The sequence below is a fragment of the Hakea prostrata genome, chromosome 4 (assembly GCF_041222555.1).
Source record: "Hakea prostrata isolate BN-2017 chromosome 4, UWA_Hpros_2, whole genome shotgun sequence".
Taxonomy (NCBI): Eukaryota; Viridiplantae; Streptophyta; class Magnoliopsida; order Proteales; family Proteaceae; genus Hakea; species Hakea prostrata.
The window spans coordinates 43,833,911-43,847,545 of NC_142603.1; the positions used below are offsets into that span (position 1 = coordinate 43,833,911).

At 36.5% G+C, this 13,635-nt stretch overlaps 1 protein-coding gene across 3 annotated transcripts in view; it reads left to right on the top strand.

Moving 5' to 3' along the window:
- The first annotated feature begins 1,511 nt into the window (after positions 1-1,511).
- Positions 1,512-13,635, top strand: part of LOC149019008 (clathrin adaptor complexes medium subunit family protein) — a 32,229-nt gene continuing 20,105 nt past the window's right edge. The window contains exons 1-5 of one of the 3 annotated variants that reach the window (XM_089153099.1): positions 1,512-1,955; positions 2,397-2,543; positions 4,819-5,130; positions 10,767-11,056; positions 11,253-12,151. In XM_089153099.1, coding sequence (XP_089009225.1) covers positions 1,891-1,955; positions 2,397-2,543; positions 4,819-5,130; positions 10,767-11,056; positions 11,253-12,151 — 1,713 coding nt within the window. In that variant the 5' untranslated portion in view covers positions 1,512-1,890. Of the gene's footprint in view, positions 1,956-2,396; positions 2,544-4,818; positions 5,131-10,766; positions 11,057-11,252; positions 13,493-13,635 lie in introns of those variants that run through there. The other 2 variants (XM_089153098.1, XM_089153100.1) reach the window with 2 other exon arrangements.

The following is a 13,635-nucleotide window of genomic DNA, read 5'->3' on the forward strand; positions in this document are numbered from 1 at the left end:
TCCTCTAGTTAAATGGTATATTGGTGTTTATTTTCTCTCATAGATGGGTCCATGTCCATCTAAGTTTTCCAAAAAGTTTGGGTTTTATTGGGAGTGAAAATACTTTTATTAGACTTGAACCATTGCATGCAGTTTGAACAAGAAAAAGAAGAAGAAAAAAAAGATAATAACTGTTATTCTTCCTATGTACTGTAATTTAATCATTAACTTATTTATTATATTTTTGAAATTATTAATCAACCTTACACTTTACATTTAATTACTGTTGCCCCTTACCTTTATGGTTAAACTTCATTAGTTAAGTGATGATGTGACAATTTTTATTTATTTAAAAATCTCAAAGTAGGCTTACTGTTTTATTCTACTTATTTACACTTTATATTAAGTTACATTATTACCTTAGTAAGTAGGAAAAAATCAACTCTAATTGGTAACTTTTTACTTTTTTAGTTTTTCTATATTTATTTTTCAATTTGGTACTATTTTTTAATTTTTGTTATTTACTTTTCTAATTTGGGTAAATATTAATTACCTCCCCTCTTAGCTGGACAAATAGTACTTAAACCCCCTATTAGTCAAATAATATAACTTACCTCTCTTCTTACCTAGCAAATGTATCAAACACATCCCTTAACTTTTTCGGTTAAATTTAAATTTTATCGGTAAATATTTTTTTAAAATTCCAAACTACCCTTGACTAAAAATATTTTTTTATATTTTAAACTCTAAAATAATTGTTAGAAACCAAAACACCATAGTTAAAACCCTAATTATCTTTAATTATTAAAAGTCCAACATATATATATATATATATATATATATATATATATATATATATATATATATATTTTTTAATTTATCAAACAATTAATAAAACCCAAAATAGTAATACATGTCTAATTTTATCAACATACCCTTTTTTTTAATTGTATTTTTAATTTTACTTGATAGTAGTACGTGCTTTTTTAATTGTTTGATAATTTTTTTAAAAAAAATGTATGTTGGGATTTTAATAATTGAAGATAATTTAGGTTTTAAGTATGGTGTTTTGGTTTTTAATAATTATTTTAATTGAGGGTAATTTAGTAATTTAACTGTTAGAGTGATTATATTAATTTAGAGTTTAAAATAAAAAATATTTTTAACCAAAGGTAGTTTGATATTTACCCTTTCTAATTTGATATGATCAAATTTTAGGAATTTGTAATTTCATTAGGTTTTCATTTATTTACTATTTGATTTGACATTATTAATTTAAGAAAATTTATTTTTTTAGCAGAAAAATAATAATTTAGATAGCATTTTTTGAAATTCAAAATAATAAGAATACTAAAAATTTGATAATTGATATTTTTACTAAATTAAAATAATATTGTATTTTGATTTCTTAATTTTAGAATTACCAAATAGACATAAAATATTCAAGACAGCAATAATTTTATAAAAAATGAGTCCTTAATACTAATATTAGACTTGAACCATTGCATACAGTTTGAAACTTTGAACAAAGAAAGAAAAGAAAAAAAAAAAAAAAAAAAAAAAACACCATTGAATGTAGACTCGAAAATTTATGCTTTAAAAGAATAAAAAAAACAATAAACCATTAAATTCTGCAACCCATTTCGAAGAACTCGGACAGGGCTTGGCTCCAATGGGACAAAATTCTATTCGATTCAAGAATCGAAAACCCGGATTTATTTTTTCAAATAAAAATGGAACCAATTAATAAACGAGTGATCTGTTTAAACGGTTATTAGATGCCATCGCTGTAAAACGGGTTCGTTTGCAAGGCGCAGACGCATAAGCATTGCCAGCTACAAGCGCCTTCATCACTGATCCTTCGTTTCCCCAGTTTTGCTTCCGGTAGCGTTTGAAGTTTTGGGAAAAGCCATGTTAGGTTGTAGCATCAGAGCTCTCTGGATCCTCAACAGCCAAGATACTGTTGTCTTCTCTCGGTACGCGACTCTCTCTCTCTCCCTTTTTCTCCGTGTCTGAAAATTGTCTTTCTTTCCAAGGAGTTTCTCTTTGCGTTTATTTTCTTCTTCTGTTCAATTAGGTGAATGGTAATAGAACTTGTTCGTTACCGTTCTGTCATTAGGGTTTCTGATTTGATCCTGATCTTTCGCTTGGGCTATTGTAGGAGTTTTGGGTTCTTAGATTGTTTCTGCTGTTTAGCTCTGAAATCCCATTTTTATAATATTGTGTGGTTTAGATCATTTTAAAAGCTTGAATTTTTGTTGTGCATTTTTCATTTTGCTCATTTGAAGATGCAGAATTCTGATTTGGATCTTTCTCTCTGCTTCATTTTTTTAATACTATAAGTTCCTTGCTTCTTGTATTTAATGAATGCTCCTGTACAGGTCCTCTTAGTTATTTATAATTTTTCATTTCTGCAGGAGATTTTCAGTAGTGGAGAGGCGGTGGCGATTAGCATGTAAAAGAGAGAATGAGACATCTGGGCCGGATAATCTAACGTGCAGCACATCACCGCTGCTTCCAACTGATTCAGAGTTTGTTGCTGCTTTTATGGAGAGAAAGAAGAGGTTAGTAGAATTTTTGCTATTTGGATTTTTCAATGTTTAATATTGGTTTTTATCCCAAGGGGATAGCCAAGTTGGGGAAGCACCAACACCTTACAGTCAAGAGCTTATGAGTTTGATATTCCTTAGGGACCTGTTAAAAAAAGTAAGTGTTAGGAATTGAATTCAATTTGCTAAACTTGTAGAAGGAATGACATTCTTGTGAGCATAATCAATACGAAAACTTGATACATTTCATGTACATGTAACAGATCATAGTCAATATTCTTGGAACAGATGGAGCAGTTAAGAGTGCGATACTGATGCAGATGCATTGCCTTTGTCCAATCCAAATCCAACTAGGTTTCCGGACCAGGGTGTAATGCAGGTCTAGCAGCCTAGGTTACTGCCCAGCAGCATTAGAAGTATAATTTGATACCACGGGTATTTTGGTCATTTTGACAGCTCTACTCGAAGCCAGCTAGACATAATTGTAATTAGGAGTTTCTTAGGAGTCCGAATCTGTTTTTAAGTTGTCAATTTTGAGATAAGTAAGAGTCCTCTTTGAAAAAAAATTCCTATATAGGACAGAATTATTCAAAATACAATTATTAGAGAGTGTGTTGCTGCCTAAGAGCAAGGTGTTAGTGCAGCTTCTTATCAGTGGTAGGGAACCTCCATGCGATCGAGTGAGAAAGATTCTCCTTCAAAGGTGCTTGTAGCCTACCTTCACTTCTTTCCATCTCCATCACACCCCATTACAAGGCTAACACTTACCTTGTTCCCCTTCCACTCTTTTAATTTTCTGTTTTGAAAGCCCTACCCCATTCAACCACTTCTTCTTCTTTTCTGCATTAAGCCTACACTGTGTAAGTTCACAAACCGTAATTTCCTTGCTGTCTTAAGTTCCCAAACCCTATCCTAAACCAAATTCCTTTGCTGCTTTGGATTCCAAAACCCTAACCCTACATCCTTAGTACCCCAACTCCAGAACTATGAAACTCTTGTCCTAGATCCTCAAAACCCTAATCCTAAATTTGTAACCTAACTTCGACCTCTTGAAGCCCTAACCCTAGACCTATTCAAACCCTAATTTGAGAACCTTGATACTTAACACTGATTCCAGCATTCAGAGGGGAACAAACCAACTTCGGGGACCTGAAATATTCAGAAATAGATGTCCTAATCTCATAATTCAGGCCTGATTTATAATTCAGTTTGACCTTAATCTAAGACCTGAACCAGTTGTGGCCAAAAATGCTTGAAACCCTAATTTGAACTTCAAGCTAAGGGTGGTCTTGATATGATTCTGGAAAAACTGGTCCTCATTCACTTGAGGCTACATCAAGGTGAACAGGGTCTAGTAAAGTGTCTGGGCCCTATGTTATTGGAGGAAGTAATGTCCTTGTTTATGCACCCCATGAATCTTGATTTGGCAGTGAACCAACATAAAAAAAAAAGCAACCTTAAAATCCTTACCACCTGTTAGTATATGTTTTCAGCATAATGCTTGATGGACTGATTGGTTTTGGAAAATGCACCTAATGGACTTTTAATTTATTCTTGGGCTGCAAATGCTAGAGGCCAACTGGCCACACATTGTTGTGCTACATAGACTGATTGAAATTTTTTTCATGTCGTGCTGGTTTTTGTGTAGTCTCTCCTTTGTGAGCTGTCTTGTATAGTAGGCTTTCATCTCTCGTAAGCCTATGTGTAGCCTCTCCTTTTTGGGCTCTCTCTTATAGTGGGTTTCTTCTTTAATAGACTTTACTTAGACTCTATCCAAAATCAAGTGTTTGTTTTAGTGAATATTTAGTAAGCCATTGTAAGAATTTGTTTTGACAACTGTATTCAAGAGAATATGTCTGAAAAAAGGGGCTTTTATGGCTATATTTTTCGTATCACACGGTATGCAATTAATATTGTAATATCTAATTGCTGGTGTTTCAGGGATTTTAATTCCTTTTGACATTTTGTAGCATGCTTCTTTTGATGGTCTCTTTTTCCTTCATTGTAACTCATTCTATTGTTTTGTTTTCTTTGGGCTGGGTTTTCCTCTCTGTTGTGGTTGGTAAATCCACTGTCTTGGATGAATTTAATATTCTTATTGCTAATTGACTATTCTCTATATTTCCTTTTCATTATTTCAAATTCTAACTGACTATTTCCTTTTCATTGTTTCCTTTTATATTCTTAAATCTGAATTTGCATTCTCTTGGTTGCCTGTTCAGTAATCAACTATTTCTTCTCAGTACCTTTAGTGGGAGACTTTTTTCATGCCTTCATTGCATTTGTGCAGAGAAGGTTCTGCCCGTGGTTTTGGTGTGCGTGTCAGTCAGTCAGCTGCAGGATCAGATTCATGGGTTGATGATCCTATTACACGTCATATTATCAGCCTTCATATCACTAAAGATGAGGAAAGAGAGACTTTTTTGTTATGGCCATTGGTTTTTCATGTGAAGGGCCACTATAACATTCTGGTATTACCTTTGGTTGAACCTTCTCATTTAAAAGGATATGAAAGGATGTGTAAGAAATCTGACTGTGGAACTTCTGTTGGTGAAGAGGAGAGTCTATCGTCCCTATTGCTTGATCTTCCTTGCATCACAGGGTATGGTAAGTTTTGCAATGTAATGCTGCTCCAAAATAAAAATAAAATAAGAAAATAACTTTTAAGTTGTTAACATTTATATTTTCCCTTTTCGAATTGCTTTTCATGATCCTGTTATTATATTGTAACTTTGTAAGCATTATATATATATATATATATATATTAACATTGTCTCGGGAAAGTTGGGCATGTCTTTTCTTTTAGCTTTATGTCATGATAATTGATTTTCCCCCCTAACTTGTACAAAAGTCAGAATGTTATTATTATGAGTTAGTTTTGCTAGGTGCATGCTTGCTTTTTCTTACATTTACACTGTTGTTATTTGTGTATATACATTGTTTTATCCCTTGCTCAATAGTCAGTGTTTTTAGGTAAGCAATTGTGATATGGTATGAGAGTCAGTAGCCTGGTGCTCAGTCACTGATAAGTGCAAGGGGCTTTTGTTGTGTGTTTTGCCCCTTCGTGCCATTTTGGGGCATCTCCACATGATGTGCATGTGCAGATCTTTTTTGTGAGCATGCCTGCATGTGTAAGGTGGGATGTATGTTGATTATAATCATGGTTACTCTTAACAGAACGAACTTTTAGGCTAGGCTGTTTTAACGTGTGCCTTTGCACTTTGTAGTATTTCTAAGTCATTCAAGATCCACAATGCCTTGCCATGAATATCTATGTACATTGGGCCCGTTTAGTGATGTTTCTGTTCCTTGTCTCTGGCTTTTTTCTGTGCGAGTGGAACAAGAAATTGGAATCTTCCATTTGGGTACACGGGCCTGTTTTTATGTACCGATGAAACAGATTGACCTTTTTCTTGTGCTGCAAACAAGATTTTTGAGACACCAAAAACTTTATTCACTGATTTTCATTATTTTTTTTAAATAATAAAAAAAAAAAAAACTGACTAACTAAAACATCTTTTTCCCAAAATTTCTATCAGAGACTTAAACAAAGAAGAGAGAAAGCACCTGCAACTCTCCATCTTCTACCTCTGTTGTCGCTTTTGAATATGAGTTTTGAAACAGGTTTACCAAAAACCAATTTTGGTTCAAGAACCTTTTTTTTTCCAGCTGAGAAACAGAAAAGATGTTTTAAGTGGGAAACATGTGTTTCAGAATAGAAATGTTACTGTGGGTCCAAATGGTGATTGCACCCCTCCACCAATACATCCTATAGTGACTGACCTTTGGAGCATGGTTTCCCATATCCAAAGAAACCCTTTTGGCTCTTGCGACAAACTCACCTAGCAAGTCTTATCCACTGGCATGTTCTGATAAGCCCCTTATAACTCACGTCTACAAAAAGGAAGAATAAGAAGGGAAGCAGGGGATCAGCACCAGCAGAGAGCAGGGGGACAGACCAATCAGCAGGGGGACAAGTGACAGGGAACTAATGGGCGACACCCATAACTGAATCAGGGGCATGTAGAGGAGCTCCCACGTGGCAGTGAAAGATTGGTTAGCAGTGAGAGTTTGTTAGGGAGGTGAGGAATAAGAGAAGGCACGCGAGGAGTGAAAGAGGGGGAAGAGGAGAAGAGAAGAGGGGCAAGCAGAGCTTGCTAGGAGAGGGCAACCTCTCAGGTATGGGACTGAGCAGGTACTGGGGATGGGATATGTATTGTGTGCTGATCCTATAGTTTAGTTATTGTTCTTTTAATTCCAAGAACTGAATCTCATCGAATAGAAATCAGAATTGTATCTATTGGTGAGGATTATGAGATTATCAGAGTTTATTGAAGGAACTGAGTCATATTTGGTTGCTGTTCTTACTATTCAGTAATGTTGAATGATGGTAGCTATTGCTTCCATTAATGCTTGGGTGAGACTCAGGTTGAATACGAGTGGGTTCTATACTTCTATCATGTTCACTGTCAGTTCAGCTTGGCATCTCATAAAGCAAAATATCTGTCAATTGGAAGACTTTGCTTGGCCAAAAACCAAATCCCTATGCACAGGTTTTCTATCTGGAGGGTCTTCTCAAATTGCCTTCCCACTCAAGCCTTTCTTCTGCACCGGCACATTAGGGTGTTCTACAACTGCAGTCCCTGCTGGAATGCCGCGAAAGATCTAGATCATCTCTTCTTTGCATGCCCCTGTTGTTTCCATCTGAAGAGGAATCCTGCCTACATGCTGGCCTAGTCTGAAAAGAATTCTCCTCTTCGACGTAGATTTGGTTGGGCATGACTTTTCAAGGCTCCTCCATTTGTGAGTTGTGACTACCTTGGTAAACTTGTTTTGGTGTTTCTCCTTGGGAGCTTGTTTAATTAAATTATTCATTCACCCAAAAAACATTATCAGACGGGCCCATTAGGTTTTCTTTTTTGGGTGAGCACTTCTAGAAGCCAACTTTGATTAGAAAGTATTACAAGTTAGAGAGTTGTTTTTTTTTTTTTTTTTTTTTTTGGGGGGGGGGGGGAGATGAATGAATAATTAGATTACTAAAAGCGACAACAAGAGTGCATATACAAAAGGGGGGAAGAGGGGGGGGGAATGACTGGCTCATTGATTTAAACCTAATTCTAGATTGTGTTTAGCTCATAGGATCATTGCCCTAGAATTGGGCTCATACCAGGATCCTGTCTAAGGGATCCAGCAGTTTTCTAGGGTTGTGGGTGCCTTTAATTGTAGGATTCTTGAGGGAATTAGGGTTTGCAAGGGTTAGGGTTATGTCTAGAAGGTTTCGACCAGGCTAAGGTTGAAGGTATTTAGGTTTTTAAGTCCAATGCTATGCTGTAACAGTAATTTCAAGTCTGAATTGATGAATTAAGGTTGGGTCTTTAATGGGTTTATGGTTGAATGCAGGATAAGGTTTGGGTGCTGTTGTCATGTCTTCTCAAAACTGAATGCTCAAGCTAGGGTTCTAAATAAGGTTCTCGGGTTTCAGTTGCGATGGGAGAAGGGCTGTGCTTGATACTTCATAATTTTCCTAATGGATTTTGGTTTGGTTGGAAGTATTCTACTTGGGTTAGGACTCTTAGGAAAGTCAACTAGAGTTAGGGAGTGGTAGAATAGAAGTGTGAGATGATACTCCTAAAAGGATTTGAACTTTGAAATTTGGTTGAGCAATTTGAGAGATATAGGGTTTCTAGTAAGTTAGGGTTTACTGTTTCTGGAGGTTGATGACGAATTGCAGAAAATTTGAAAGCCTAATGGATGAAGTCCTTTAATGAAACTAAAAGTAGGGATTAGGAATAAGGGGAGGGTAAAGGTGCAATCCTATAGGGTAAGGGAGGGGGTAAGAGGTTTTAGGGAATCTAGGGTTGAAGGGGGAGGGGATTTTCTGCTGCCACAGGAAGAAGAAGGACAGAGGGGCTTGTGGGTAAGTCAGGAGAAGGGGGAGAGGGCTAGGAAGGGTCTGTGTTCTTTACTTGGAGAATGAATGAAGCTGCTGGAGTTGTTGAATTGCTGTTGAAATTGAAGAACAGAGGCTGAAGAGCTCCCCAAAGGAAACCCACAACTCTCTTGCCTCCGAACTCTCAATCTCAATTTTATTAATCAATTTGACTCGTGTTATAGAGAACAGAGGCTTTATCTTTAGCCTCAAAAACAAACAAAATAAGACTCAGACTACGAACCTATTGGACTTCAAATTAGAACTCAAAGTGTGACTCTAACTTGACTAAAGACTTCTCAGATAAATAAGGACTCTATCATTACTTACTCCAACGTGATCTAATTTGGATTCTGATAGTAGATATGAAGTCCTAATAAAAAGTAGACTCAAACTAGGGGATTCCAACACAAACTAGGAATCACACCTAGACAAGGACTTTGCAATAAATCACAAAATACTAACTCAAATGAGAAAATAAAAGTAGATTTAGGGTCCTAACAGTTAGCTGGAATAAATAGGACCTGGACCTAGGACATCACGAAATTTGTAAAATGTACAATATCCGTGGATCAACTTAGGGTCTGTAGGGTTTGGTGGAGTAAACCATATTCCCTATGCAGCACCACTCATAGCACTAACACAGACAGGTGGTGGGATGGTGATGCGGTCAGCCTTGGACTGATCCAAACCACTTAGGTATCCAGATGGAGATAAAGGGTACAGTTAAATTTGGGTTTAATAGGATATTTAGTTATTTTAGGTTTAGTCATGTAGTCATCTTGTAGTTTTTAGTTTAGAATCGAGACTTTGTTTAATTAACTCCTGCAGTGTTTGCTGCCAGTTGCCAGCCCAGGTAAAGGAGGAGGGTTGGTGTGTTAGGTCGGCAGCTGGCACCAGAAAAACACCTAGCCAAACCCTTTGACATTGATTCGACAACCTTGGTCTTTGTTAATTAAGGATTAGCATGATTGGTTTAGGAATATGTTAATGTATCTTTAGGTACTCTTATAAGTTATAATCTTCATTTATTCTGATGGAATAGAAAAGAACTAATTGAAGCTAAAGCTTGTTTGTGCATGTGTGTGCACCCTCTCTCCCTCCCTCCCTTCTTGTGGAATTTCTTATCCATCTTGCTGCAACAGTAGTTCTTCTCTGGTTTTCTCTCTGCTACCTTTCTTCTTCGCCTCCTCTATCCCTCCATTAAGTGGTATTGTGTTTAAAACATTAGCTGCAGTTTGTGCTTCAATTCTCTTCAAAATTGGAAGAATTTCATTGAAGTTAGAAGTCACTTGTCAAATTTTGCTCCAGTCTTCTCAATCATGACTTGAAGTCTCTCAAAAACATATTGCTCCTTCCTTTTTCTTTTTTTGGTTTGGGGGGGGGGGTGACTTCTCATTTCTCAACTTCATCTGTTTTATCTTAAGCCTCTCTGAAACATCATCCTCTATACTTCTTCTTCTTCCCCCCCCCCCCCCCCACCCCCCTCTCTTTTTATGATTCAGCTTAGATAACTAGGAATATCACTTTGCGGAATCTTCCTCTCATCAATTTTCACCATATTTTTACCCATCCAAGTTCAACCTAAGGTACATCCCGTGAACTCCTTTATTCTACTTGTCTTAAAACCTTTTAATTCCAAGGTTGATATCCAACTCCAGCTTGATCCTAATTTCTACATTTGCCTCTTCCACTAAATAATATTTCACCAAAAAACATACACCACAGGAGCCACATCATGAATGCTTTCTGGTTAAATCATCCATTACAAGCACAAACAAATATGGGTGTAAATCTAAACCTTCATGTAACCAACTGCCATTGGTGAGTCACTATCTTGACTCACTACAGTTCTTACACTAGTGACAGCACTATCGTACATAGCGTTTAGTTATACTGTTAATTTTAGATTGCAAGGGTATGTTAGTCCTAATTTCATAGTATTTACTGATTACTAGTGTTATGCAAGTCCCTAGGGTACAAGGGTAATTCTTTACTTATTTTAATTCTTATTAAAAACTCAATAACTGGATGCCTTTCTTTTCTTTGGTAGTCTTCAATGTATTAAATATGATGTATTTGAGTTTGCCTTGTATTAATTTGTCATGGACATACACCTACTATCCTCCAACCAAATTTTGAACTACAACATTGATTATTTTGCTGTAACATGTCAAGTTATTTGGCCTTGTATTGTGATGCAATGCAGCTGCTTCTGTCACTGCAAACTTTCTGAAATTTGATTTGGATTGTTCAGTGTTTCAATAGCTCCACAATATGCCTAATAGCCATCTTTCTCCATTTTATAGTGCATTTATGGTGGCACATGCTATTGGTGACATAATCACGGGTGATTTTGTGGAACCTGAGGTGATAGTGAGTGCATCTCCTTCAGTGGGAGGATTGCTGGATTCTTTAACTGGAAATTTAGGGATATCAGGCATTTCTGCTCGTTCAAAACCTGTGGCTGCACCTGTTGCAACTTCCACTTCAAGCACTGCTGTGGCTGGATCTGTCACCTCAGATGCTCCAAAAAGTGGTTCAAGGCCCGTTGACAAAGATGTGCTTCTCTCTTTCATAAGTAGCGCAATGCCCTTTGGTGGGTAATTTCTGTTATGGTATTTCTCATCTCAAGTTGATCTTATAAGTTATAATTTACATGCCATAGAAGAGGGAAAGGTTTTCTCTTTCTTTCTTCTTCGTCTTTTTTTTTTTTTTTTTGGCCTTTATTGTCAGTCAAGTGAGCTAAATTTTCTTAGATATTTTTTAGCCTTCTTATCTGTTATAATTTACAGGGACGCCTCTGGACCTCAGCGTCTCCAACATTTCTGCAGTTAAGACGAATGGCTTTTCTTCGGCAGATTTGCCTCCTTCAGACCTTAAGCAACCAGCATGGAAACCATATCTATACAAAGGGAAGCAACGGATATTTTTCACAATTCATGAAACAGTCTATGCTGCTATGTATGATAGGGATGAAATTCCAGATGTTATATCAATTTCAGGTCAAGTAAACTGCAGAGCAGAGTTAGAAGGATTGCCTGATGTGTCATTCCCTTTGGCAGGGTTGAATGCAGCTCATACGGAAGTTTTGTCATTCCATCCTTGTGCTCAAGTTCCTGAACAAGGTGTTGATAAGCAGTCAGTGATGTTTTCACCACCCCTAGGGAATTTTATTTTAATGCGTTACCAGGCCTTATGTGGAGTTGGACCTCCGGTAAAAGGATTTTATCAACTTTCAATGGTTTCTGAAGATGAAGGTGCATTCTTATTCAAGTTGTCACTGATGGAAGGTTACAAGGCCCCAATAACTATGGAGTTTTGTTCTGTGACTATGCCTTTTCCGAGGAGAAAAATTGTATCCTTCGATGGAAATCCGTCTATTGGAACAGTCTCATCGGCAGAACATTTGGTGGAATGGAAAATTATAACTGCTGGGCGAGGTATTACTGGAAAAAGTGTTGAGGCAACTTTTCCAGGAACAATCAAATTTGCACCAAGACAGCCTCAAAGACTTCCTTCTTTGTCTGGGTCAGTTCAAGGGAGAATAGATGAAGAAGATAGTGACATTGAACATGAGAGTTCTAGTAATATGGTAAACATGGAGGAATTCTTAGAGGAGAAAATGAACAAAGATCTCCCATCTATTGATTTGGAAGAACCATTTTGCTGGCAGGCATACAATTATGCAAAAGTATGTACTTGGCCTCTTTCTTTTAACTCTTCTTGTGCCAAAAGGGGCAAATTTTTCTCTCTTGTTAATCTCCTGAATTTCAGACATTTACTTATATTCATGTTTCTGACAGTAAAAGCACTTAGTTTCTTACTGGAAAATTATAAGCACTTTGGTTTGTTACTGCCTATATCGGACCAAACCTGTTCCAGCTTCTTGTGGTTTAGTGTTGATAATTGGTTTACATAGTTCATTACTCTCAGTATTCTCAGCTTCATGGCCAAGTTTATAACTATATTAACCATTAAGCCATTAATAACTTCAAATTTTGTTTGTGCACTCTTAGTTGTTTTTTGTGGATATTTATTTTCTGTATAGATAGAAACATAGGGTAGTATTAAAGTGCTTCCTGTGGAGCTGGCTTTTGAAGGAGTCCGGGTGTACCTAAGGTGTGTATATATGTATCCAAACCTTTTTAACATTTAACAACCTTACATGATAAACACATGCTAGGACATTCTGACAAAATAAGAGACTTGCTACACTATGACCCAGGTGTAGTGATAAGTGGGCAAGGGTTATATAGAGCATCCTGCATAATTGGTGCACCACATGCGCACCCGGATGGGATGATAAGTAGGCAACGTTTCTTGCTCTATGGATGAGTGTGCGTAAAGAAGCTAGTCTAGAAACCTAGGGTTCGATTGGCATCTTGAAACATAGGATCTTTGACAGTTAAGATTTTAAGAGCTTAGATTTAATAGATGTAATAATGAAAAGAAGGATTAATATAGTTTATATTTGGGAGCATGGTGGGAGATCTTGCTAGATATCTCAATTTTTTCATAAATCGAGATTAGATAGAGATTGAGTTCTACGAAATGGGATATCTTGCTTGAAATCTTGTCATATCTTGCCATACTATATCTCGTGAAACTCTCAATTTTTTTTCCAGTTTTTTGCAGATTTTAGTTGGATTTTCACTTGCAACTACTCTTAGTAGTTAGCACATCTACAACATCAAAGGAAGATCAATCATTCTTTGCTTGTCTTATGAACTTATGTGTTAATGACTTATATAGATCTTATGATGGTTGTATAAATATATCATTCTATTTCTCAAAAGTCGAGATTATGATACTCATATGAACGGAATTTTGATGTATTTAATACACTTGCTTTTCATTTATATGCCTTAAGGGTACTATATTGCATGTTGTATATCCTTGCATTTCCTAGTCCTACAGCATTTCAGTTTCACAATATGGGTAGACTTAGAAATCTTATTGAGGGTCGTTTTTTCACAAATCCAAGGCCACTAGTTTGTTCAAAAGGCCTTAAATAGGCTATATATATCAAGTTTTACCCAAGGGACCCAAACCCACCGGAGGACCACGAGTTGAAGCAAAAATGCCCAACCGAGATCTGCCACCGGTGGAGATGTTGGTTTTTCAAGGTGGCATCGCCAATGGGTAGACTTAGAAATCTTATTGAGGGTCGTTTTT